This window comes from Mauremys reevesii, linkage group 22 (assembly GCF_016161935.1).
Source record: "Mauremys reevesii isolate NIE-2019 linkage group 22, ASM1616193v1, whole genome shotgun sequence".
Lineage (NCBI taxonomy): Eukaryota > Metazoa > Chordata > Testudines > Geoemydidae > Mauremys > Mauremys reevesii.
In genome coordinates, this window is record NC_052644.1 from 23170947 (window position 1) to 23193556 (window position 22610).

Here is a 22610-nt window from a genome sequence, read left to right on the forward strand (position 1 = left end):
TCAGCCCCCCCCAATGCGGCGCCTGCCCAGGAGCTGCCTGGCCAGGGCCCCCTTGACGTCAGCATTGCGCAGGCTGTAGATGGCGGGGTTGAGGGTGGGGATGACCACGGTGTAGAAGGCAGCGGCCATCTTGTCGGCCTGTGCGGCATAGCTGCCTTCGGGCCGCAGGTACATGAAGATGAGGGTCCCGTAGAGCACAGCTACAGCTGCCAGGTGGGAGCCGCAGGTGGAGGCAGCCCGGCGCAAGCCCGCCCGCCCCACGGCCCCGAGGATGAGCCCGTAGGAGGCCAGGATGGCCAGCAGGGTGACGCTCTGGATGGCTCCGCAGATGGCCAGCAGCAGAGCCTGGTTGAGGCTGGTGTCGGCGCAGGCCAGCTCCAGCACGGACGGGATGATGCAGAAGAAGTGGTCGAGGGTGTGGCCGCGGCAGAAGGGGAGGCGGAAGGCCAGGCCAGAGTGCACGGCCGCACTGGCCGCCCCGGCCGCGTAGGAGCCCAGCACCAGCCCGCGGCAGAGGTGGGGTGGCACAGCGGCCTGGTAGTGCAGCGGGCGACAGACGGCGGCGTAGCGGTCGTAGGCCATGACAGCCAGCAGGCAACACTCAGCGTCCCCCGCGGTGGCGAAGAGGAACATCTGGAGGGCGCAGGCCGGGCTGGGGAGGGCAGCCCGGCCGGCCAGCAGGCCCCACAGCATGACGGGGCCCACGGCACAGCAGGAGCAGAGGTCCAGCAGCGCCAAGTGGCTGAGGAAGTAGTACATGGGGGTGTGGAGGGAGCGCTCGGCCCAGATCAGAACCGCCAGGCCCAGGTTCCCCACCAGGCCCAGCAGGAAGACGGGCAGCGCGAGCGAGAAGAGGAGCAGACTTAGGTCTCGGCGGGAGGGGAAGCCCACGAGGAGGAAGTCGGTCACCACTGTCCGGTTTGGCCCGGCCATGGGGGGCACGGATCTGTGGGGAGAGAGCGTGGGTGAGAGCCTGCCCCTCTGCCAGTGCCCTCGGCCCAGGGTGGGGCTGGCACTGTCTTCTCCTAGTGTCAAGGATTTGGTGTTCTGGGAGGGCTGGTCTGGCACAGAGATGCAGCCACCTCTGGGGTGAGGCAGCTGGGGAACAGCCGCACATAACGCCACATAACAATTTAGGCTACGAAGCAAAGAATAAGCCAACATCTGGGCGGCTCTGAGGGACGTTAGCAGGCAAAAGGTGCTGGTGAGGAAAGCGGGGTTCACGGAGTTCCTTTTGGAAAGAGGAGGCCGTGATTTAAATCTACAGGAGCTACTGAGCTGGGGGGGGAGCGATGCCTCGGGCAGGGCGATGAGCTGGAGGGACCCGGAGGCAGCGTGGCAATGTGATGTGGGCAGACAGCAGGATGGGCACTCAGGACTCCTGGGTTCTCTTCGCAGCTCCGCTACTGACCAGCTGGGTTACGCTGGGCAAGTTACTGCCCAGCTCTAGGGCTCTGCTTCCCCTGGTGTATTCAGAGTGGGAGCTCTCGAGGGCAGAGCCAGTCTCTCCTTGTGTGTCTCGGCAGTGCCTGGAAAGATGGGGCCCTGATCTTGGTCGGGGTCTGGGCAGCGCCTGGCACGACAGGGGGCCCTGATCTTGTTTGGGGTCTGGGCAGCACCCGGCACAACAGGGGGCCCTGATCTCAGTTGGGGTCTGGGCAGGGCCCGGTACAACAGGGGGCCCTGATCTCGGTCGGGGTCTGGGCAGAGCCTGGCACAATAGGGAGCCCTGATCTCAGTTGGGGTCTGGGCAGCGCCCGGCACGACAGGGGGCCCTGATCTCGGTCGGGGTCTGGGCAGTGCCTGGCATGATGGAGCCCTGATCTCGTTCGGGGTCTGGGCAGCACCCGGCACAACAGGGGGCCCTGATCTCGGTCGGGGTCTGGGCAATGCCTGGCACAACAGGGAGCCCTGATTTCGGTCGGGGTCTGGGCAGGGCCCGGCACAACAGGGGGCCCTGATCTCAGTTGGGGTCTGGGCAGCACCTGGCACGACGGAGCCCTGATCTGAACAGCGCTTAGCGCAACGCCTGCCCCCACCCCCGAGTCATCTGCAGCCTCCTAGTGGTACCATAACACACATCCCCCCTAAAGTGTGGCGGGACATAGTCCCCAGCCGGGCTCTTGGATGGGACGGGGTTGGTGGCTGAGAGCCCCAAGGCCCGGGTGCGATCGGGGATGCACAGTCAGAGCAGAGGAGACAGGGGGACGGTCCAGTCCCGCCCTGAACACTGATCCCTCCATCCCAGACTGAACTGGACACACAGGGCCGGGGGAGAGGGGTTCAGTGAAGAGCCCCAGGCCCAGCAGAGGAGAGAAGGACGAACACAGGGGGGCCGAGGCTGAGAGGTACTTAGGGGGGTGGAGTAATCGCTGAGGGCATCCCCCGAGCGGGGCAGGGATGAGACAGGGGAACCGCGAAAGAGAATGAAGGAAAATTGCCTCCTGCTGAGAGATAGAGGGACTGAGAGCCCTTTCTAGGCAAAGTGTGGAGGGATTCACCACTGAGAACCCAGGAGTCCTGGCTCCCAGCCCCCAATTCGTTCACCCGCCAGACCCCACTCACCTCCCAGAGCCAAGGAGAGAACCCAGGAGTCCTGGCTCCCAGCCCCCCGCTCTAACCACTAGACCCCACTCTCCTCCCAAAGCCCGGGACAGAACCCAGGTGTCCTGGCTCCCACTGACTGTGGCTGGCCAGCCCCCTGACCAGAGATGGTCTCAGCCAGGGAGGAGGTGATGGGGGTCAGTGCAGAGGGGGTGTCCCTATCCAGGAAAGGCCCCGTGTCCCGTCCCTGCCCCACGGCACCCGCCCTACCTGGACAGCGGCAGGGTCTGCCTCTCTCTCGGTGCCGGTGCCCACTGCTTTCCACCCGGGTGGCACCGGGGCTTTTATGGCTCCTTTCCCTGGCATCCACGAGTCCTCCCCTGGCACCGACTCCCAGGGCTCCTGCCTGAGCTAATCCCCACAATGCCAGCCGGGCTCCGCAGACAGGGGGGCTGGGAGCTTGTCACCCCCTGGCTCCTGCCCACAGGGATTCAGACGCAGGCGGCTAATTGCACGGGAAATCTGAGGCTTGCAGCGGGGGGGCGGGGGGGCTGTTTGGCCACAGGAAGCTCCCCCCTCTCCCCCAAGTGCTCCCAGTAACCTGCGTTAGAGCAGAACCAGCCAAGAGAGGCCGGCCCCCGGATGGCACCGAGGGCTGGGCCCTTTGCACCCAGTGCGGTGTGAGGGAGACGCCAGCCCATGTGCTTCCAAGGCTGGGCACCTGTGCTTTTTCAGACCCCACTCCCCTCCCAGAGCCAGTGAAAGAACCCAGGAGTCCTGGCTCCCAGCCTCCCTGCTCTGACCACTAGACCCCACTCCCGTCCCGGAGCTGGGGAGAGAACCCAGGAGTCCTGGCTCCCAGCCTCCCTGCTCTGACCACTAGACCCCACTCCCGTCCCGGAGCTGGGGAGAGAACCCAGGAGTCCTGGCTCCCAGCCTCCCTGCTCTGACCACTAGACCTCACTCCGTCCGGGCCGGGGAGAGAACCCAGGAGTCCTGGCTCCCAGCCTCCCTGCTCTGACCACTAGACCTCACTCCCGTCCCGGAGCTGGGGAGAGAACCCAGGAGTCCTGGCTCCCAGCCTCCCTGCTCTGACCACTAGACCTCACTCCCGTCCCGGAGCTGGGCTTTCACCTTAGGGTGTGAATTCTCTAGTCTTGGCAGGGGTCCCATTGCCTTGTGCGTGTGTGTGTGTGGGTAATACCTAGTGGTTAGACCAGGAGGGGCTGGGGGAATGAGGACTCCTGGGTTCTATCCCCAGCTCTGGGGGCTAGTGGGTTAGAGCGGGGGGACTGGGAGCCAGGACTCCTGAGTTCTCTCTGCACCTCTGGGGCGGGGAAGGCAGCAGGGAACTGATTTCCAGCCACGCTTGCTCTTGCGGAGGCAGAGGGGCGATGCAGTGGCTTATGTCCCTGGGCACCCTAAAGGGAATGTCCTGGTGCTGAAAGTAGTAGGAACAGAAGTGGGGGGCTCCCGTCACCCCCACAGCAGCCCGCCCTCCTGCCCAGAAATTTGCTCTGCTTCTCAGCCCCAAACTCAAACCTGCCCCCAACAATTCTGCCCCTTCCAGCATCCCATCAGTTGTGCCCCCCAACAATGCTGTTCCAAGCCCCCACCGCAATCCAGGCCCCCACCAGCCCCCCATGAATTCTGCCCTCTGCAGCCCCCACCAGCTGGGGGTCGAGGCGGAGCGGCTGATGGGCTGCAGTGGGAGTTTGTGGTAATTAACAGGACGTTTGTCCCACAATCTCTCCAAGCCGGGCATTGTCCAGGGGATGGAGTTCAGAGATTCTCCCCCAGGTGCGAGCCCAGAGCTCTGCGAGATGCTTGGAGTCAATAAACACCTCCCGATTATGGCGCACAGAGTTGGGATGCCCATGCCACCCCACATCCCTGTGTCCAAAAGACATGTGGAGGAGACCAGCTGATTTCAAAGGGTTAGGAGAAGGTACAGCTGGGCTGTGTCCCATCCAGAGCCCCCCTACTGCGGGCTGAGCATTTAAGGGGCCTTGAAGTGTGGAGACAGGACGGGGCCACTGGCCGTTAGGGTCTCACATTGTCGGTAACGGACTGAGAACAACCCTCCTGTCACACGAGGTCCAGGAGCGGCTGTTGGATTTTGGACTGGATGGGAGCTGGTGCCCCCTGTACAGGGAAGGCCCATGTCTCATTCCTTGCCCACCAGAGCCGGCCAGTGCACTGCCCTGATGCCAAATTAGAGCCGGTGCCCCCTAGGGGGAAAAGGCCCACTTATCCCATTCACCGTCCCCCAGAATTCAGTCATACTGCTGCCTATATAAAAACAGCGGCATTTAGTTAAAAAGCTTCTAAGCCCAGTTACGTTTTCATCCCGGTGCAAAAGGATGCGGTCGAAGCACTTTAAATTTTTTAATCTAGTTATTTAAGTTGCAGGAAATTATGGGAGAGGTTGGCGAATCATCGCTTCGTGACCGTCGACATTGCGGCTCAAAAAGATAACACTTGCTATCCGTGCCTTGAGTCGAGTGCTGTAGCTATCTTTAGAAATCTCACATTGGTACCTTCTTTGCATTTGGTCAGATTTGCAGTGAAAAATATTCTTAAAATGAACAACATGTGCTGGGTCATCATCCGAGACAGCTATAACATGAAATGTATGGCAGAATGCGGGTAAAAAAGAGCAGGGGATATGCAATTCTCCCCCAAGGAGTTCGGTCACAAATTTAATAAATGCATTATTTTTTTAACAAGCATCATCAGCGTGGAAACATATCCTCTGGCATGGTGGTCAAAGCATGAAGGGATATACCAATGTTTAGCATATCTGGCATGTAAATATCTTGCAATGCCGGCTACAAAAGTGCCATGTGAATGCCTGTTTTTACCTTCAGGTGACATTGTAAATAAGAATCAGGTGACATTATCTCCCATAAATATAAATAAACTGATTTGTCTGAGCGATTGGCTGAACGAGAAGTAGGACTGAGTGGCCTTGTAGGCTCTAAAGTTTTACATCGTTTTGATTTTGAATGTAGTTATGTAACAAAAAAAAATCTACATTTTTAAGTTACACAGTCATGATAAAGAGATTGCACTGCAGTACTTGTATAAGATGAATTGAAAGATACTTTTCTGTTGTCATTTTTACAGTGCAAATATTTGTAATGAAATAATATAAAGTGAGCACTGTGCACTTTGTATTCTGTGTTGTAATTGTAATAAATATATTTGAAAATGTAGAAATCATTAAACATCCAAAAATATTTAATACATTTCAATTGGTATTCTATTGTTTAACAGTGCAAATAAAACTGTGATTATTCACGATTCATTTTTTTAACCGCGATTAATATTTTTTTAGTTAATCGCGTGAGTTAACTGCGATTAATCGACAGCCCTAATATATATCCACAGCCTTGTCCATAAGCTCAACAAAAATGCTGTTACACACTGCAAATCGCTTCTGAGTGTGGTGGGAGAAGTGGGATCCCTCTCCGAGTGCTTCACAGCAGACCCTGCCTTGGCTTATGAATCCTTCACCCTAGATGTTCACGTCTGGCCCAGACCCACCGGGGGCTGGCACAGCCTGAGCTGTCACACTTAGCATCTGTGACGTACCTTGGGGACCCCCCCGGCTACCTCTCCATGCTTCTACCTGGAGAATGTCTTGCTTGTACTTAGCAAGTAGGTTTCCCCCACCCTGCAAAAAGATTCAGTCTGTTGCAGGGCGGCCTGGCTTTACAAAGAACCAGGATCCAAACCTTCACGAAAACTCCCACTTCTGCCAGGGGCTGTGCTCAGTGAATGCCTTTCCCCACATGGGTCATCCCGAAAACAGTCTTGTCTCAATCTGTAACCAGGGCGAGCACCCACCCATTGTACTGGTACTTTTGATGTCTTAAATTGTTTGCAGCAGTCTCTGATGGTCAGAGCCACCTCGTCCATAGGACGGTTCGGGGCGGTTGCCCCATACCCAGCATTTGGGGGGGTCCCAAGCTTCAGGGGGATGCGGGGCCAGGGTGGCAGAGCGACCACCCTGCTCCACTCCCAGCATCTCTCGGGAAAGGGGGTGAAGGGGTGGAATGGTGGCAGGGTGTGGTAGGGGCGGGAAGATGTGAGGCGGAGGCTTGGGGGAAGGGGTGGCGTGGGGGCAGGGCCTGGGGCGGGGGGGGGGGTTGTCCTGGGCCCCGCACCCCACTAGGGATGGCCCTTCCGATGGTTTCCGCTTGTTAGGGTAGTGATGGAGCAAGGCTAGACAACTTGCATTACACCCCCCGGGCCATCCAGGAAAAGCACAACAACTCTCTCCTGCTTGAACGGGCTGTCACCCGGACGCATGAACCCCAGGACTCATTTTCACGCACAGTCCATAAAGTGGGGTGACGCCCTGACACCCCAATATTCACCGCTGTCATGTCATGAGGAGATGTTTTGTACACGATAGGTCTTGCGAGGTGTCATTCTAAAAGTCTGGATCTGCGAGACATCCGTGTCTCATCGGATTGGACGTGTTATCGTTGTATGGGACGTTATGGAGGTTGGCTACGGATGTGTTACTGAAGCAGCTTTTCAGGCACGACAGTAAAAAAGCCAAACAATGGCTTATTGAGGCAATGTACACAAGCACTAGGATTACCCCAAGAGCTGTGTTCAGTAGAAACCTTTCAGAGAGAACGCTACGCAGTGGGAACTGTTTGACTCAGGTCACAGCAAAATAGGGGGACCAGACAGCAAGTGTGAAAAATCTGGACGGGGGTGGGGGGTAATAGGAACCTATATGAGAAAAAGACCCAAAAATCAGGACTGTCCCTATAAAATCGGGACATCTGGTCACCCTACAGCAAAAGAGCTTTCCAGCAAGAGGAAAGAAGAGATAAAGGGGGGACAATGACATGGGGGGGGGCAGGGAGAGAACCTCATTCTCCCTGCAACAACATACCTGGAAGCACCGGCGGGACAAAGACTGAACAATGAGAAGTGACGGTCCCAGAGAGATGAGAGATGCAGAGAGATGCCTATCCTGAGTATGAAAACCTGGGAAACGCGAGCTGCAAAGCCGAGCCAGGTTGTGCCTTAAGAATCTGCCTGCCCGTTTATCACTTAGGGTGAGAATTTGCTCATGTATAGCGTATCTCTTTAGTGTGGTACGTCGAGTTTGCGCGTTTTGTTTATTTACTAAAGGGATCTGCTTTGTTCTGTTTGCTGGCTCTTATAACCACTGAAAATCTACCTTTTGTAGTTCATAAACTTCTTTCTTGTTTATACCATAACCCAGTTTGTGCGATTAGGAACTGGGAGGGGCAAAGAGCTGATCGGCGAGTCTGTGTCTTTCTGCAGCTGGGCGTGGCCCTGTCTGTGTGCGTGGCTGGAAGAGGCTTTTGGAGCCCAGCAAGAGAAGGTAAACAGGGCCCAGGCTGGTGGAACAGGCGGACTCAGAGGTATCCCAGTACAACAGGTGGCATGCCAAAGAGGGGCCATCAGTCACAAGTGGACTTTCAATAGAGTTACTTTATTCCTTAAATATTACCCGGACACACATCTCACAGTTGTGATACGTCACGAGCTTTCTGTAGATACCTCACAGGCTCCTCTTTATGGCTAAAGATCCCGTAAGACGGGTGTTTGGTGGAGTGAGTTTGTCTAGACCGAGTTGCAAAGACCTGGGGACCCTTCACCAGGCGCCTCTGTCACAGCTTTATGAGGTTGTACCAGATCCTGCAGTTCTAGCCCAAAGGTCCTAGGTATGATTTCTTCCCAGGGGCTGTGGCTTTTTCATGGATTCTCAGGCCACTGTCGTCATCTACTCTGACCAGACCAGAGAACGGCCCCCAGATAATTCCCATCTCCGCACGATGTGCAGCAGCAGTCAAAAAAGCAGAGTCTGGGGAGTCATTAGGAAAGGGACAGATAATAAGACAGAAAATATCATAGTGCCCCTATATAAATCCACGGTACACCCGCACCTTGAATACTGTGTGGAGATCTGGTCGCCCCATCTCAAAGAAGATAGATTGCCCTGGAAAAAGTTCAGAAAAGAGCAACAAAAATGGTTAGGGGCATGGAACAGCTTCCGCATGAGGACAGATGAAGAAGACTGGGACTCTTCAGCTTGGAAAAGAGACCACTAAGGGGGGATATGAGAGAGGTCTATAAAATCATGACTGGTGTGGAGAAAGTAAATAAGGAAGTGTTATTTACTCCTCATCACACAACAACTAAGGGTCACCCGATTAAATGAGTAGGCAGCAGGTTTAAAACAAAGAAAAGGAAGTATTTTTTCCACACAACGCACAGTCAGCCTGTGGAACTCCTTGCCACAGGATGTTGTGAAGGTCAAGACTATAACAGGGTTAACAGAAGAACTAGATACGTTCATGAAAGATAGGTCCATCGATGGCTATTAGCAAGGATGGGCAAGGATGGTGTCCCTAGCCTCTGTTTGTCAGAAGTTGGGAACAGGCAACAGGAGATGGACACTTGAAGATTCCTGCTCTGTTCATTCCCTCTGGGGCACCTGGCATTGGCCACTGTTAGCAGACAGGACACTGAGATAGATGGACCTTTGGTCTGACCCAATATGGCCACACTTATGTTCACAACTTTGACTTGTTCGGCCCATGTATACTATCTAAATTAATACAACAGGCCTTGCGGCTGATCCAGTCTGGCCCTTGAGAACATCCCTTAATTTACCCCCTTTTCTATGGAAAGACTTGGATTGTGTATACGTGTGTGTGTGTGTGTGTGTAGGTGGGTGTGACCCTGCATATGTGTTAGTTCCACCAGCCTCATGTCTGAGGAGAAAAGAACCCAGGTATCCTGGTGGACCTAAGGGGGAAAGGTTCCCTGGACACATCTTGGGTGAAAAGTTCATAACCAGTGCAGTGATGGAGCCGCAAGCTGTTCTCACGCACCCCGAGCCAGGACCTTCCTCCTTGCCCTCCTCAGGGCCACGGCCACATCCTTGTTCCTCAAGCTGTAGATCAGGGGGTTCAGGGCGGGCGCCACCGCTGTGTAGAAGATGGCCACCTGCCGGTCACGCTCCTGGGAATAGCTGGAGGCTGGGCGGAAATAGAGCCAGGCCACGGTGCCATAGAAGAGCATCACCACTGTCAGGTGGGAGCCGCAGGTGGAGAGGGCCTTGCGCAGGCCGTGGGCAGAGCGCAGGCGGCCCACAGTGACCCCGATGCAGGCGTAGGAGGCCAGGATGAAGACAAAAGGGGCCAGCACCACCACGACACCTTCGGTGAAGGCGGCCAACTCGTTGGAGAAGGGCCGGGTGCAGGAAAGGTGCAGCAGGGGCGGCAGATCGCAGAAGAAGTGCTGCAGGCGGCGGCTGCAGTAGCGCAGCCGGGCGGCCATGACTGTGTGCAGCAGGGAGTGGGGGATCACCACGGCCCAGGAGACGGCGGCCATCTTGAGGCACAGGGGCCGTGTCACCACGGTGGCATAATGCAGCGGGTTGCAGATGGCCACATAACGGTCATAGGCCATGGCGGCCAGCAGGTACCCCTCCATATTGCCCACAGCCATGAAGATGAAGAGCTGGGCCATGCAGCTGGCAAAAGGGACAGCCCGGCGCTGGGTCAGGGCGTGCACCAGGGCCTGGGGCAGGGTGATGGAGGCGAAGGTCACATCCACCACAGCCAGCTGGCTGAGGAGGAAGTACATGGGGCTGCGGAGCCGGGGGTCAGCCCACACTGCCCCAAGCAGCAGAGAGTTGCCGGCTAGGTTCACCAGATATGTGGTCAGGAGCCCTGCGAAGATCAGCGGCTGCAGGTCCTGACGTTCGGACAGACCCAGGAGCACAAACTCAGAGACGGATGTCCAGTTGGTGTCGTCCATGGCAAGGGACTGCAGTGGAATCTGAGTGGGGAGAAGAAGGGAGTCGCCAGTGATTTAACGTGCTGATGAATTATGCCAGCCCTCTTTGGATAATGGTTTAACAGCTCAATCTTGTTTTAAAGTTGTTCCATGTTGGAGACTCCAACCCAACCCTCACTAATTTCTGCTCATGGTTACTGACCCTCACTTTTAAAAATTTACCTTATGTCTTGTCTGAATTTGTCTAGCTTTGACTTCCAGACACTGGCACTCAGTGTTCCTTTGTCTACCAGACTGATGCTCTATGACACTGGCAAACCAAGCACCTGCCCTTGCCAAGACAGTAGGAAAAAGCTAAGGACTAACAAACTCATACTGGAGGCCACAGCAGTTCATCTGTATGGTAGTTTTGCTCAAAACAGGGATTAGTCTCATAAGAATGTATTTGGCCTTTCGACTCTATGTAACGCCTGTAAATTGCTGCTGGCATTAATCTCACTTACAATGTTGGTATTCCAAGCTATAAGAAAATATGTATGTTTTGCTTTATAGAAAATGTTTGCTCTGAACTTGGGAACCCTCCCTGCCACCCATCCAGAAGGACTATCCAGATCAGATGGGCCACCAAGGATCATTGCAATGCAATGGATTGGTTAATGGCCCTGTTACACCTTTGAAATGCTATGTGCAAGAAGGTTCATCCTGGGGTCTCAGAAGCTGAATGAAGGAAATAAAACAGAGTCATTTTGAAGGGACAGATCTCTACAAGTCGGTCAGTCACAGGATTTCAATGACAACTCATTGATGCGTATGTATTTGCTCACTTTAACCTGTGAGCAACTCTCTTTTTCCTAGTTAATAAACCTTTATTCCAGGGTGGTTACGGGCTTGTCTTTGGGGACTGGAAGCAACCTGAACGTGGCAGGATTTTTGGTGGAAGTGGCCACTGATCACTACAGACATAGGTGCCAACTCTGTGGGTGCTCTGGGGCTGGAGCACCCACAGGGAAAAATTGGTGGGTGCTCTGCACCCACTGGTAGCTCCCCACCCCCAGCTCACCTCCACCTCCTTTCCTGAGTGTGCTATCCCCGCTTCTCCTGCCAGCTCTTGCTGTCGCGAAACAGCTGTTTCGCAGTGTAACAAGCTGTGGGAGGGAAGGAGGAGGAGCGGGAATGCGGCGCACTTAGGGGAAGAGGCAGAGAAGAGGCGGGGCCAGGGTGGGGACTTTTTCCTAACCTCTAACCTAAACCTCCCTTGCTGCAGATTATGTGGACATGGAGAACAATGGAGTCCCGTCCTCATTATAACAGCCCGTAACAAATGTAAAGACTGTTCTTCTTTTCTCAGGACTAAACACGCCCTGTATTTTTAACCTTCTCTCCTAGGTCAGTTTTCTAAACCTTTCCTCATTCCTGTTGCTCTCCTCTGGACTCTCTCCAGTTTGACCACATCTGTCTTGAAGTGCGGTGCCCAGAACTGGACACGATACTCCACCTGAGACCTCACCAGTGCCAAGTAGGGTGGGACAGTTACATCCTGTGTCTGATATACAACACTCCTATTAACATGCCCCAGAATATTAGGCTTTTTTCACAGCTGTTTCACTTTGTTGACTCACCTTCGACTTTCCCCGCCCCCTAAGTGAAGTACTTCACACTTGTCATTTTTTCAGTGACACCTTGTTGAATTCAGACCGATTCTCTGATTTGTTGAGGTGGCTTTGAATTCACATCCTGGCCTCCAAAGTGCTTGCAACCCCTCCCAGCTTGGGGTCAGCTGTACATTTCATAAGTGCGCCCTCCACTCCATTATTCAAGTCATTAATGAAAATATTGACTAGTCCCAGACCCTGGATTGACCCCTGCAGGACCCCACTAGATACATCTTCCCAGTTTGACTGAGAACCATGAAAACTACTCTTTGAAGACAGTCTTTTGGCCAGTTGTACATCCACTTTACAGTAATTTCATCTAGATGTCACTGGGGGAAAGTATTCCTTCCTGACCGCTGCAGATGACCAACTGAAGCCCTGAAGCATGAGATTAGATTCTAGTCATTGTTATAATACCGAGCTTCAAGTGTTATAGGCATGCCAAGAGAAATGCAGGTCATTCTGTTCTCTGCAAGGCCCATGAAGGGGTGAAAAGGGGATTCATAGAGTCCAAGGCGAGACAGGAGGGAGGTTCTGAAATAACCTTCCACTTGGAAAACAGCCTAACTGGTGTTAACGGGGCCCGCAATTCAAGAAGGAGGTTGGTCAGTTGGAAAGGGTTCAGAGAAGAGCCCCGGAAATGATTCATGGATTGGAAAACCTGCCTGACAGTGAGAGATGCAAGGAGCTCGAGCTCTTTAGCTGAACAAAGAGAAGGTTAAAGGGCGACTCGATCCCAGTCTAGAAGTGCTGCCATGGGGAACAATCATGTGAATAATGGGCTTTTGGATCTGGCAGAGAAGTCTAACCCGATCCAGTGGCTGGGAGCTGAAGCTAGACACGGCGGCCGTGATAGCCTGGGTTTGAGTCCATGAGTCAGGAGGGGGCTGTAGGAAAGCCCTAGATACCACAAGATTCGGGGTAAAGTTAATGAGAGGCACACTATGCCGAGCACACCGCTGCGTATGTCCAAGCATGCACAGCTGCTACACAGGATGTCCAGAAAACCTACCTGAGAGGGGCTCAGTCTGCTTAGTTCATCGAAGAGCCGGCGAAGAGGGGACTTGGTACCAGTTTGGAAACACTCTCCATCTGGATCCTGACTGCAGCCCTGCGCCCCTCCCAGCACCACATGGGAAATGCAGAATGACCAGGGGCTTGGGGACAGGTCAGGCTCTAGGAAAACTCTCCTGTGAAGAGAGACGAGAAAGATCAGGGTTATGTAAAGCATAAGGGGGAGCATGACACAATGAAAATGGGACAGAGAAAAGAGCCTGGGGGGTTCTGTCCTCCCTGTCGCATGGCACAGGAACAAGGGGACAGCCCAGGAACTTACAGTGGGAAATTCAAAAGACACACTGATGCCCTCAGTGACTGTGGAACTCATTGCCACAGGATGATGCCGAGGCTAACACCTAGCAAGATTCAAAAAGGGACTGGACATTTCCATAGGGAAAAGGAGCATCCAGAGTTAGATTCGCTCAGACTAACTAAACGTTGTGGAAGGGATATCAAACCTCATGCTTCAGGGAGGTGTGAAACCTCTAGCTACGAGTGGTCAGGAGGGAATTTCACGCGGGCTGTGTGTGCAGATCCCCACCTTCTTCTGCAGGTTTTTATTATACCTGCTGACACAGCCTGTGAGATTGGCCCGGGTCAGGGATGGATTCTGTACGAGAGGGGGATTATTCTGACCCAGTCTGGCCATTTCTACACCAGATCCCCCACTTTCAACTCACACACAAGCACCATCATTCATGATATATCTTTGGTGGCCAGCAAAAAGCTCTGATTTTGTCTCCTCCAACCCAACCTTTCCCTCAAAATATTTCCACCCACACAAGTCAGAAATTTCCCCTTCCCCTCCGTAGGTAGAAAACTATTAATTTTTTTTTCAATAAAATGGGAAATGTCCCACTTTTACGGAAAATCCCCAGCTTTCCCTCAAAAAAGCCTAACGTTTTTCTCAGTTTGGGGCCAGCAAAACCCTAACATTTTAGGCTAAAATCATGAAAAAATATCTTTGGATTTTCAGGTATTTGTCTTTCTTTCCAGGGGCTATTAACTGCAGATTTGCCTACCCGCGTAAATGAGCACGCAGCTCTAATGAAGCAAGCCCCTTTATTAAATTGCAGCAAGGGAGGTTTAGGTTAGATGTTACGAGACACTTTCGAACAGACTAGCGAAGCCCTGGGAGAAATGACCCAGGGCATTTGGTGGAATCTCTGTCTTGGGACGTTTTTAAGAACAGGTTAGTCAAACCCCCGTCAGGGATGGTCTAGATAATATTTAGTCCTGTCTCAAGAGAGTGGACAGATTGGGGGCTCTTCCAGTCCTACATTTCTGTGATTCGAGTCATAAGGTGAAAGCAGGACAGAGGAAAACACCTTCAAACAACAACACGTATGGCTAAGAAGCTTCCCAGAGATCGCCCCAGGGCCCTGGTTGGGGTCTGTCCTTCAAACTTAGCAAGTTCATAACAGACCACGACCACCGACCTATCAGCAGGGTGTAGCTTCAGGGCACAGCTTCAAAAGGCTGGGGCGGGTTTTATACATAACTGGAATTTACGTCTTCTTAGAGATCCCCCATGCAAGCCTCTTGACACTGCTTGGCCACGTTTCTGTTCTTATCTGACGTATCACTTCATCTGGGCTTTTGAAGTGTTTTCTCATCGATGCGTAGACGGGTGGGTTCGTGGCCACCTCTAGCGCAGTGGTTCGCAACCAGGGGGACATGCACCCCTGGGGGTACACTAAGGTCTTCCAGGGGGGTGCATCAGCTCATCTAGATATTTGCCTAATTTTACAACAGGCTACAGAAAAGGCACGAGGGAACTCCGTCCAAACTAAAATTTTATACAGACAGTGACTTGTTTATGCTGCTCTCTGTGCTATACACTGAAATGCAATTACAGGATTTATATTTCAGTGGATTTATTTGATAATTAGATGGTAAAAATGAGAACGTCAGCAATTTGTCACCATAGCGGCCGGTGACACGTCTGTATTTTTACATCTGATTTCGGAAGCAAGTCGTTTTTAAGTGAGGGGAAACTTGGCGGGAGGCAAGACCAATCAGATTCCTGAAAGGGGTCCATTCGTCTGGAAAAGCTGACAGCCACCTCTAGATATCTTCCCTGATGTAATTTCTAGCTCGGATCTTTTTGAAAAACATCCCATCTCAGCTGAAAAACTGTCAGGGGTGGTGAATCCACGGCGCCCATCAGTAGATGGTGCCCATTGTTAACTACACTCATGGTTATAAATTTACTCTTTTGTTTACAGGCCAATTTCATCTAGCTTCATCTTCCGGCCATAACACGTCCCATCCCACCTGCCCCCTTAGAAAGGTGTCATGTCATCTCGGGCCCTAGTAATGCAGAACCTTTGCAATGAATGCAAAGGACACCAAAGAGAATTCAACTGACTTCGATATGGTCACCCAAGGGTATTGTGGGAAATGGCCCCTTCTGTCCATGAAAAGTCTGGGAAAGGTTTGATGAAAAGGCTCCATTTTTCACGGCTCTTTTTCAGGGGCCTGGGTACGAAACACGTCCCCCCTCTGAGCTCTCGGTCTGAGCTGGTCACTACGCGGAGACGCGGTCTCCCCAGGAAATTGATGCTCATGCTGAAGGTGACAAGGCAGAGATAGCTCCGGGCGTCCTGAGAGCCCCCATCCCCTCGTGCGTGGGGAAGGATGAAGATTGGAGACCGAGCTCCATTCAGCAAGCAAGGGTCTGCTGAGCAGGGACCCACCAGCACATGGGGTCCTTCCCCAGGCACCATCAAAGCGTCTGGCTAGACAGGGCGATGCAAAAGGGTGGAGATGGAGGGGCCGGGGCTGGGTGAGGGACTGCCAGAGGCAAATCTGGGTGGGGAACATCTTTCTGTTCAGCGCCCAGATACCAGGGGAAGGAAGGACAGATGGACGCACAGGACATGGATTTTTTTTTCCCTTTGCTGTCCTGCTCCCCCAGTCCCTGCCCCCCAGCTCCCACCCTCACCCCCTCATCCAGACTGCATTGCAATCCCAAACTCTCCCCTGCCGTCCCCCCATCCTCGATATGCAGCCTCACCTCAGACAAGGATGCCAGGCGCCTGCCTTCTCCCAGCATGTGCAGAGGAACGGCCACCCATCCATAAAGATGAACTCCAGAAACCGGGCCCTGGGGGCAGCAGAGCCGGCCTTAATTAGCCCCTGGGAGACAGTGACTGAGAAAACAGCTATTAACGCTTAACCAAGATGCCCCCAAAGCTGGCAGGCTCAGGGGGACTCCTGTCATCTTAGGAGATCTCCCCATGGACCATCAGAGGGCAGCCAGTCTCCGAGTCCTCTGAATCGCTCCCCTGAAACTGGCAACTCACAGAAATTCCACTTCCTTTCCCCCCCAAAGGTGCAGCGTGCCTCAGTTTACCCGTTTTCCCTTATCTCCCCACCCTCCCAGCTCCTGGTCACCACCCGTGAGCACTTCTAATAAAACCAAAGATGGCTCATTTAAGAAAGAACCAGGATTTCCATGAGCCACGAGAGAGAACGGTTACAAGACAAGACAAGAATCACACAACACAAGGCTAGCCTTCTATATAGCGACTTCCCTAGCTAATAAAGTCGGTTTCCCCCTTCTCTCGAAGAGCAAACAGTTGGACCCTGGTTTTTGTGAGCCTGGCCAGCTCAGCATCAGTCGGCTGGGTCCACAAGAACCAGGATTCAAACAGTCATGAAAGCTCCCTTGCCAAGGAACCTTTCCCGACACTCTATGATGCCGACCGCAAACTTTTGTCGTTATTCGTAGCCAGGACTAGCTCCTGCCGCGGTGATGTCCCTTGTCCCTGTGGTTTTTGACTCTGTGGATGCACAGTCAACCCATGGAACTCACTGCTGGAGGATGTTGTGGAAGCCAAGAGAAGAACCAGGCTCAAAATAGAATGAGAGACATTGGTGGAGGATAAATCCAGTGATGGCTATTAGGCAAGATGGTCAGGGATGCGACTGTCAATATTAATCCATGATGCCATAGGTATACCCTGTAATACGTCTCCCCATGCTTATGCATCTTAACAAGGTCTGAGCTGCCCACCAGGACCAACTTTGGGACAGTCTCTCAGGGGGAGCCCTTCCATGTGCTAGTCTGAAAAGAAGGGGGTCTCACTCTTCCTTTAGGGCAGGTCCAGCGGCTTCACTGCCTCGCACCTTCCAGCCCTGTGTCCTCAGACTGGGGGAATCTTGGCTGTCTAGCCCAGTGGTTCTTTAACCTTTTTTTCATTTGCAGACCCCCAAAAAATTTCAGATGGAGGTGCGGACCCCTTTGGAAATCTTAATTATTTAGTCATGGTCTAGGCACCTTGTTAGTCCAGGTCGGTTTCAACCAGTTCCTAAGGGAATGTCTGCACTGCAGGGAAAACCCAGGGCTCAAAGTCAAGGGCAAACCTAACCTCTTTCTTTCGACACACAAATCGCCCTCAGTGCATTCATCCTTTCTTCAAGACTATGATACATTTTGTACCAAGTATGCATTGTGTGACATCATTTGAAAACTCATAATCTGCTGAACATTAGTGGCCTTGTAAAATATGTATAACAACATTGCATGTAAAGTTATATGATTCCGCTGTATGACATTTCTGAGCCACGTTCCAAGTTTAGGAAAGCAGGCTCAAACCAGTTCCTCAAAGACAAAATGTAAACTGATGCCTCAGCCAGGTGTCAAACGGGCCATCGCCTGGTTAAGCGGCCATTCTTTGGCAGAAAGCAATATGTGAGTGGCAAAGTTATATCCTGGCAAAAAGAGCATCTGGAAGTTCCTGTCTGCTGAACCCCAGCTGGGGATGATTCTCAAAGAGGAAAAGGATAAAACTGAGGAACAGAGGCCACAAATTCTCTCTCCCTTCATCTCTACTCATGGCATTGACTTAAAAGACGTTGGATTGGGGAGTGATCCTGGCTGAAAGATCCAGCCGGTAAGCCCACAAAAGAACATGTGATGAGAGAGAGAGAGACCCTTTCACTTTAAGTTCACATCACTTGTTCAGTGAAGAGATTAGTTTGCGTTTTGACCTTTTATGTCTTTGTAACCAACTCTGACTTTTACGCCTCTTTACTTGTAATCAATTTACCCTCTGTCGGTCTGGAGTTAAGAAACTTTTCTTGTTTTAGCGACACCTGTGTGGGTTTGGACGGAAGTGTCCGGGGGACTCCTTGTGCCGCTCGTTTTCTGTTAATGAAATGACGGGCTATGGACGAGCTCATGTTGTCCAAGAGGATGCTGGGCGGTGAACGCCGTACAGTGCTGGGGGGCCGTGTCGCTCTGCAGGGTTATTCCTGCATGGCTGGCAGTAGATCCGGGGCGTGATTTACACATTGGAGGCTGAGTGTGAGCAGACCAGGAGTGGTGTCTCGCACAGCAAAGTGGTGTGAAAGGGATCACTGGCTGGAGAACAGAGGGGACCCCACTGTCCCAGGACCCCACGAGGGGTGAGTCAAGCCAGGAGCCAGGGTTCAAGCATTATTGCTTTGCCATGTGGACACGGCCCTACTGGGGAGTCCGCCAAAAGCATCCCACAATCCCGACTTCCTTTGTCCTCTGGTCCATCGAGTCTGGGGGACGGTCACGTTTTGGGAGGGGGCTGGGAAACCTGGATCAAGGGTGGCTGGACGCAGGCTGGCGTAATGCAACGTGGCTGTAGACTGGGACCCGACGTTCCACAATTCCTGGGCTTACCCATGAGTGCAGCCGCTCAAGCCCTGGGTTAACAAACCCAGCATCTGCTTGCTCCAGTTCTACTCACCCTGGGCTAACCCTGCCGTGTAAACAGAGCCTGTCACGGCTTGGTTCAGTCCACCCACACAGCCTGGCGATGCAAACACACCCCGCCGGGTCTTCACCTGTCCTGAGAGCAAACTCAACCCTGTCCCCTCCCACAGACACACTGGGCAGCAACGCACAAAAGGGGGGAAACTGAGGCACGCATGGGCCGCCTACAAAAACCATTCCCAAAATCCCCACTTGGTCACAATCTCACATGTCCCCCCCCCCCACCTCCTTCTTGGTGACTAAACAGCCTCCTGCCAGCCTTGGTGTCGTGAGTTTGTCGGGTCTGTCTTGGGGTTCGGGTTCGTTTGTCCCAAGGACTTTTGGCCAAGGCGTGTTGAGCTAAGAGCGCAGGGGGGAGCTCAAGCACCAGGCGTGGGGCTCGCGGGAGCAGACAGAGACGGGGAAGGCAGCAAGGCCTCCCCTGGGCTACCCCCCTGCTTCCCGCTGTGATCCATCCCCAGCGGCTTAGTTACCGGTAACGGTTCCCTGCCGCTCTGGGCGTCGTTAGCAGCCGCGGCCCTTGGGGACGGGAGCCGGGGGCGGAGGAGGAGCGGCTGATGGCTTTCAGCGGGAGTTTGGGGTCATTAACCGGATGTTTGTCCCAAGCTAAGGGAAGCTGTTCCTAGATTCACCTCCCTGACCCGGCGTGAGCGCAGAGCTCTGTGAAACGCTCCAAACTACCATGCACAGAGATTGGGAGGGAGAGACTCATTGACCTGGACCTGAGACACCCCGGGGCCCATCCCACCTCCATCTCTGGGCTTCTGCAGGGAGTCAACCGCCCTCTCCCACCCCCCTAAGTGGCAGTGCAGCCCACAGGGGGCAGGGGGGGGGAAACTGAGGCACGCACGTGATTCGTCAGGAGAACGGTGGCTGATTGTGAGTAGCTGCCCCCATCTACCCACCGCTCCCGGGGCCAGCTCCCCCCAGGGCTCCCACGCCCAGGTCCTCGCAAAGAATTAAAGGGCCGACACTCGCTCCCAGCCAGCTCTTAGGGGGGACCCAGGGTGCAGTCCCCCTGCCCTGGGGCCCCCTCTGCTATACGGTGTGGCCCAGCGGCCAGGGCGTTCTCCCTCCCACACCCATTCAAAATCCCTTTTCCGCGGCAGGTGTGGGGGGCGAGGAAGGACCCTAGATTTCCAACCCGCCGTCCGCGTGCTCTAACCACTAGGCACAAGGCTGCCCCTGGCATCCGCGCGCCTGGCCCAGTATAGAGCTGGGGAGGCGGATGGAAGGGCAGGGGGCCCAGGGGAGTTAGGCACCTCCAGGGTTAGGCAGCCGCTGAGCGGCGGGTTGCGGATCGAGCCCCCAGGGGCCCGGCCAGGAAGGGTCTCCCCCCCCACCCCTCACCCTGCCTCTCTCCGCACGCAGGGGTCTGCCTGGCAAAGCACGAGAGCAGTTACAACACCGGGGCCATCAACCGCAACAAGGACGGCAGCTCAGACTACGGGATCTTCCAGATCAACAGCAAGTACTGGTGCTACGACGGGCGGACGCCGGGGGCCAGCAACGGCTGCCGCATCAACTGCAGCAGTAAGAGGGGCAGGGAAGGGGGGCAGGGACCCACCCGACACGGCCATGCCAACCCCTGCACCCTTCACTCTCCATCCATCCATTCCCCACTCTGGCCCCTCCACATCCACCCACCCACCCACCACTCCATCCGTGTGGGTCCAGGCCTCACACCTCATGTCCCTCCATCTGTCCATCCATCCACCCACCCACGGATCTACCCCCCCACACCTCCCTCAGTCCCCACACCCTCCCCATGCCCCCGGCTCACCCCACCCGTCTCTCTGCCCCCCAGAGTTCCTGGATGACAATATCACGGATGACATCAAATGTGCTAAGCTCATCGCACAGCGGGCGCGTGGCCTCACGCCCTGGTGAGTTTCACTGGTACCGGGGGGGCAGGGAGGAAGTGTGGGGTAGGAATGGGAAATGGCCCAGGTGGTCCCAGGAGGGAAGCAGCAAGTGGAGAGAGCTGGGTGTAGAACCCAGGAGTTCTGGTTCCCCTGCTCTAACCACTAGACCCCATTCCCCTCTCAGAGCTGGGGAGAGAACCTAGGAGTCCTGGCTCCCAGCCCCCCCACTCTAACCACTAGACCCCATTCCTCTCTTGTAGCCAGGGAAAGAACCCAGGAGTCCTGGCTCCCAGCCCCCCGCTCTAACCACTAGACCCCACTCCTCTCTCAGAGCTGGGGAGAGAACCTAGGAGTCCTGGGTCCCAGCTCTGTCCCCTTCTGACCACTAGACCCCACTCCCCTCTCAGAGCTGGGGAGAGAACCCAGGAGTCCTGGGTCCCAGCTCTGTCCCCCTCTGACCACTAGACCCCAATCACCTCCCAGGCCCCCTGACACTGATAGAGTGTAGGGTCCCACGCCACCCACCCCTCTCTGCCACGCCTGCCCTCTCCACCAGGACCAGATGCACCACGTCCAGCTGGCCACGGGCACGGCCAGGGCACCGGCCCGCTGGCCCCTTCTCCCCCTGACTCACTCTCTGCTCTTCTCTGCAGGGTCGCGTGGAGGAACCGCTGCAGGGGGAAGGATTTGCGGCCGTACGTCAAGGGATGCTAGAACCCAGAGCCAGCCGCACCGACAGCTGGGGGTGGGGCATGGGATGGAGGGGTAGACAGAGGGGTGCAGATGGGGCTAAAGGGGTGGCGGGGGCTGGATAGATATTGTGGGGACAGCTAAGTACAGGGATTAATGGCAGCTTGAGGGGGCAGGGGCCAGAGGGGCAGGGCAGGGGGCCAGGGAGCTGGCAAGGGGCCGGACATGGCAGGGGGGCCGGCAGACCACAGTCAGCGAGGCCCACGTGGGGATGGGCGGCCATTGGCGCAAGGGGGCTGAACAGCAGAGGCCTGGCAGTGGTCTCAGGCCCCACCGCAGAAGCCGCCCTAGAGGCCTGGTTGACTCCAGCCCGGTCTTGGCCTCACAGGGGCTGCATCCCCAAAGCGCCCAGACATGGGGGGGCTGTGACCCCCTCCCCTGTCCCCAATAAACACTGAACTGCTGCACCAAGAGCGACGCGTCCTTGTTTGGTGGGCAGGGGCATCATGTCTGGGGGAGGAGCATTTGAATCATTGTGTTGGGGCTGGGAGCCAGGATGCCTGGGTTCTCTCCCCAGCTCTGGGAGGGGAGTGGAGTGTAGTGGTTAGAGCAGGGGGGCTGGGAGCCAGGACGCCTGGGTTCTCTCCCCAGCACTGGGAGGGGAGCAGGGTCTAGTGGTTAGAGCAGGGGGGCTGGGAGCCAGGACGCCTGGGTTCTCTCCCCGGCTCTGGGAGGGGAGCAGGGTCTAGTGGTTAGAGCGGGGTGGGGCTGGGAGCCAGGACTCCTGGGTTCTCTCCGCACCTCTTGGCCGGGAGTGGGGTCTATAATCCCTGTCAGTCACACTGCAGATCAGTGAAGCGAGGAGGCTGATAATAACTAGGGACGCCCAGCCCAGCCAGGGATGGCTGCAGATAGCGGACACAGCAGACCCGACGAGCACCCCCAATAACCACAGAGTCTAGTAAGATGCAAAGTCACGTTGACTAGGTTTATTGTGACCTCGGACACACTGGCAGTTCCCTGTAGGTTTCTTAGCCTAACTCAGGGCATCCTACGAGAAAGTGCCTCTTGGCAATGGACCCGGCTCAGTCAGTGGCGGGACTTTTCACTGCCCCCTCGGTCGGACAACGACACCGCCCCAGGGATGCATCTTACACACAGGTACAAACAAGCTACACATCACTCCTGACGTATGAGGTGCCACCCCTCTACGCAGCAAGGTGCAACCCCTCTACGTAGCAC

General features: G+C 54.8%; 3 protein-coding genes across 3 annotated transcripts; 1 reads left to right on the plus strand and 2 right to left on the minus strand.

Annotated features, from left to right (window-relative positions):
- Positions 1-933, minus strand: LOC120388545 (olfactory receptor 5C1-like). Its single transcript, XM_039510439.1, has one exon. The coding sequence runs from the start codon at positions 931-933 to the stop codon at positions 1-3; it is 933 nt and encodes a 310-aa protein (XP_039366373.1).
- Positions 934-9429: 8496 nt separating this feature from the next.
- LOC120388543 (olfactory receptor 1361-like) lies at positions 9430-10368 on the minus strand. The gene has a single exon (XM_039510437.1). It carries the CDS (start codon positions 10366-10368, stop codon positions 9430-9432), a length of 939 nt encoding a protein of 312 aa, XP_039366371.1.
- Positions 10369-19667: 9299 nt separating this feature from the next.
- Positions 19668-21392, plus strand: LOC120388493 (lysozyme C-like; the record flags this gene model as incomplete). Its single annotated transcript, XM_039510316.1, has 4 exons — positions 19668-19692; positions 20185-20346; positions 20621-20699; positions 21332-21392. Coding segments are annotated over 4 exons (327 nt in total), but the record flags the coding sequence as incomplete, so codon positions are not given.
- Between the last annotated feature and the right edge of the window lie 1218 nt (positions 21393-22610).

Coding starts and splice junctions, on each gene's coding strand:
- LOC120388545 (XM_039510439.1), bottom strand. CDS start 933: ATGGCCGGGCCAAACCGGACAGTGGTGACCGACTTCCTCCTCGTGGGC.
- LOC120388543 (XM_039510437.1), bottom strand. CDS start 10,368: ATGGACGACACCAACTGGACATCCGTCTCTGAGTTTGTGCTCCTGGGT.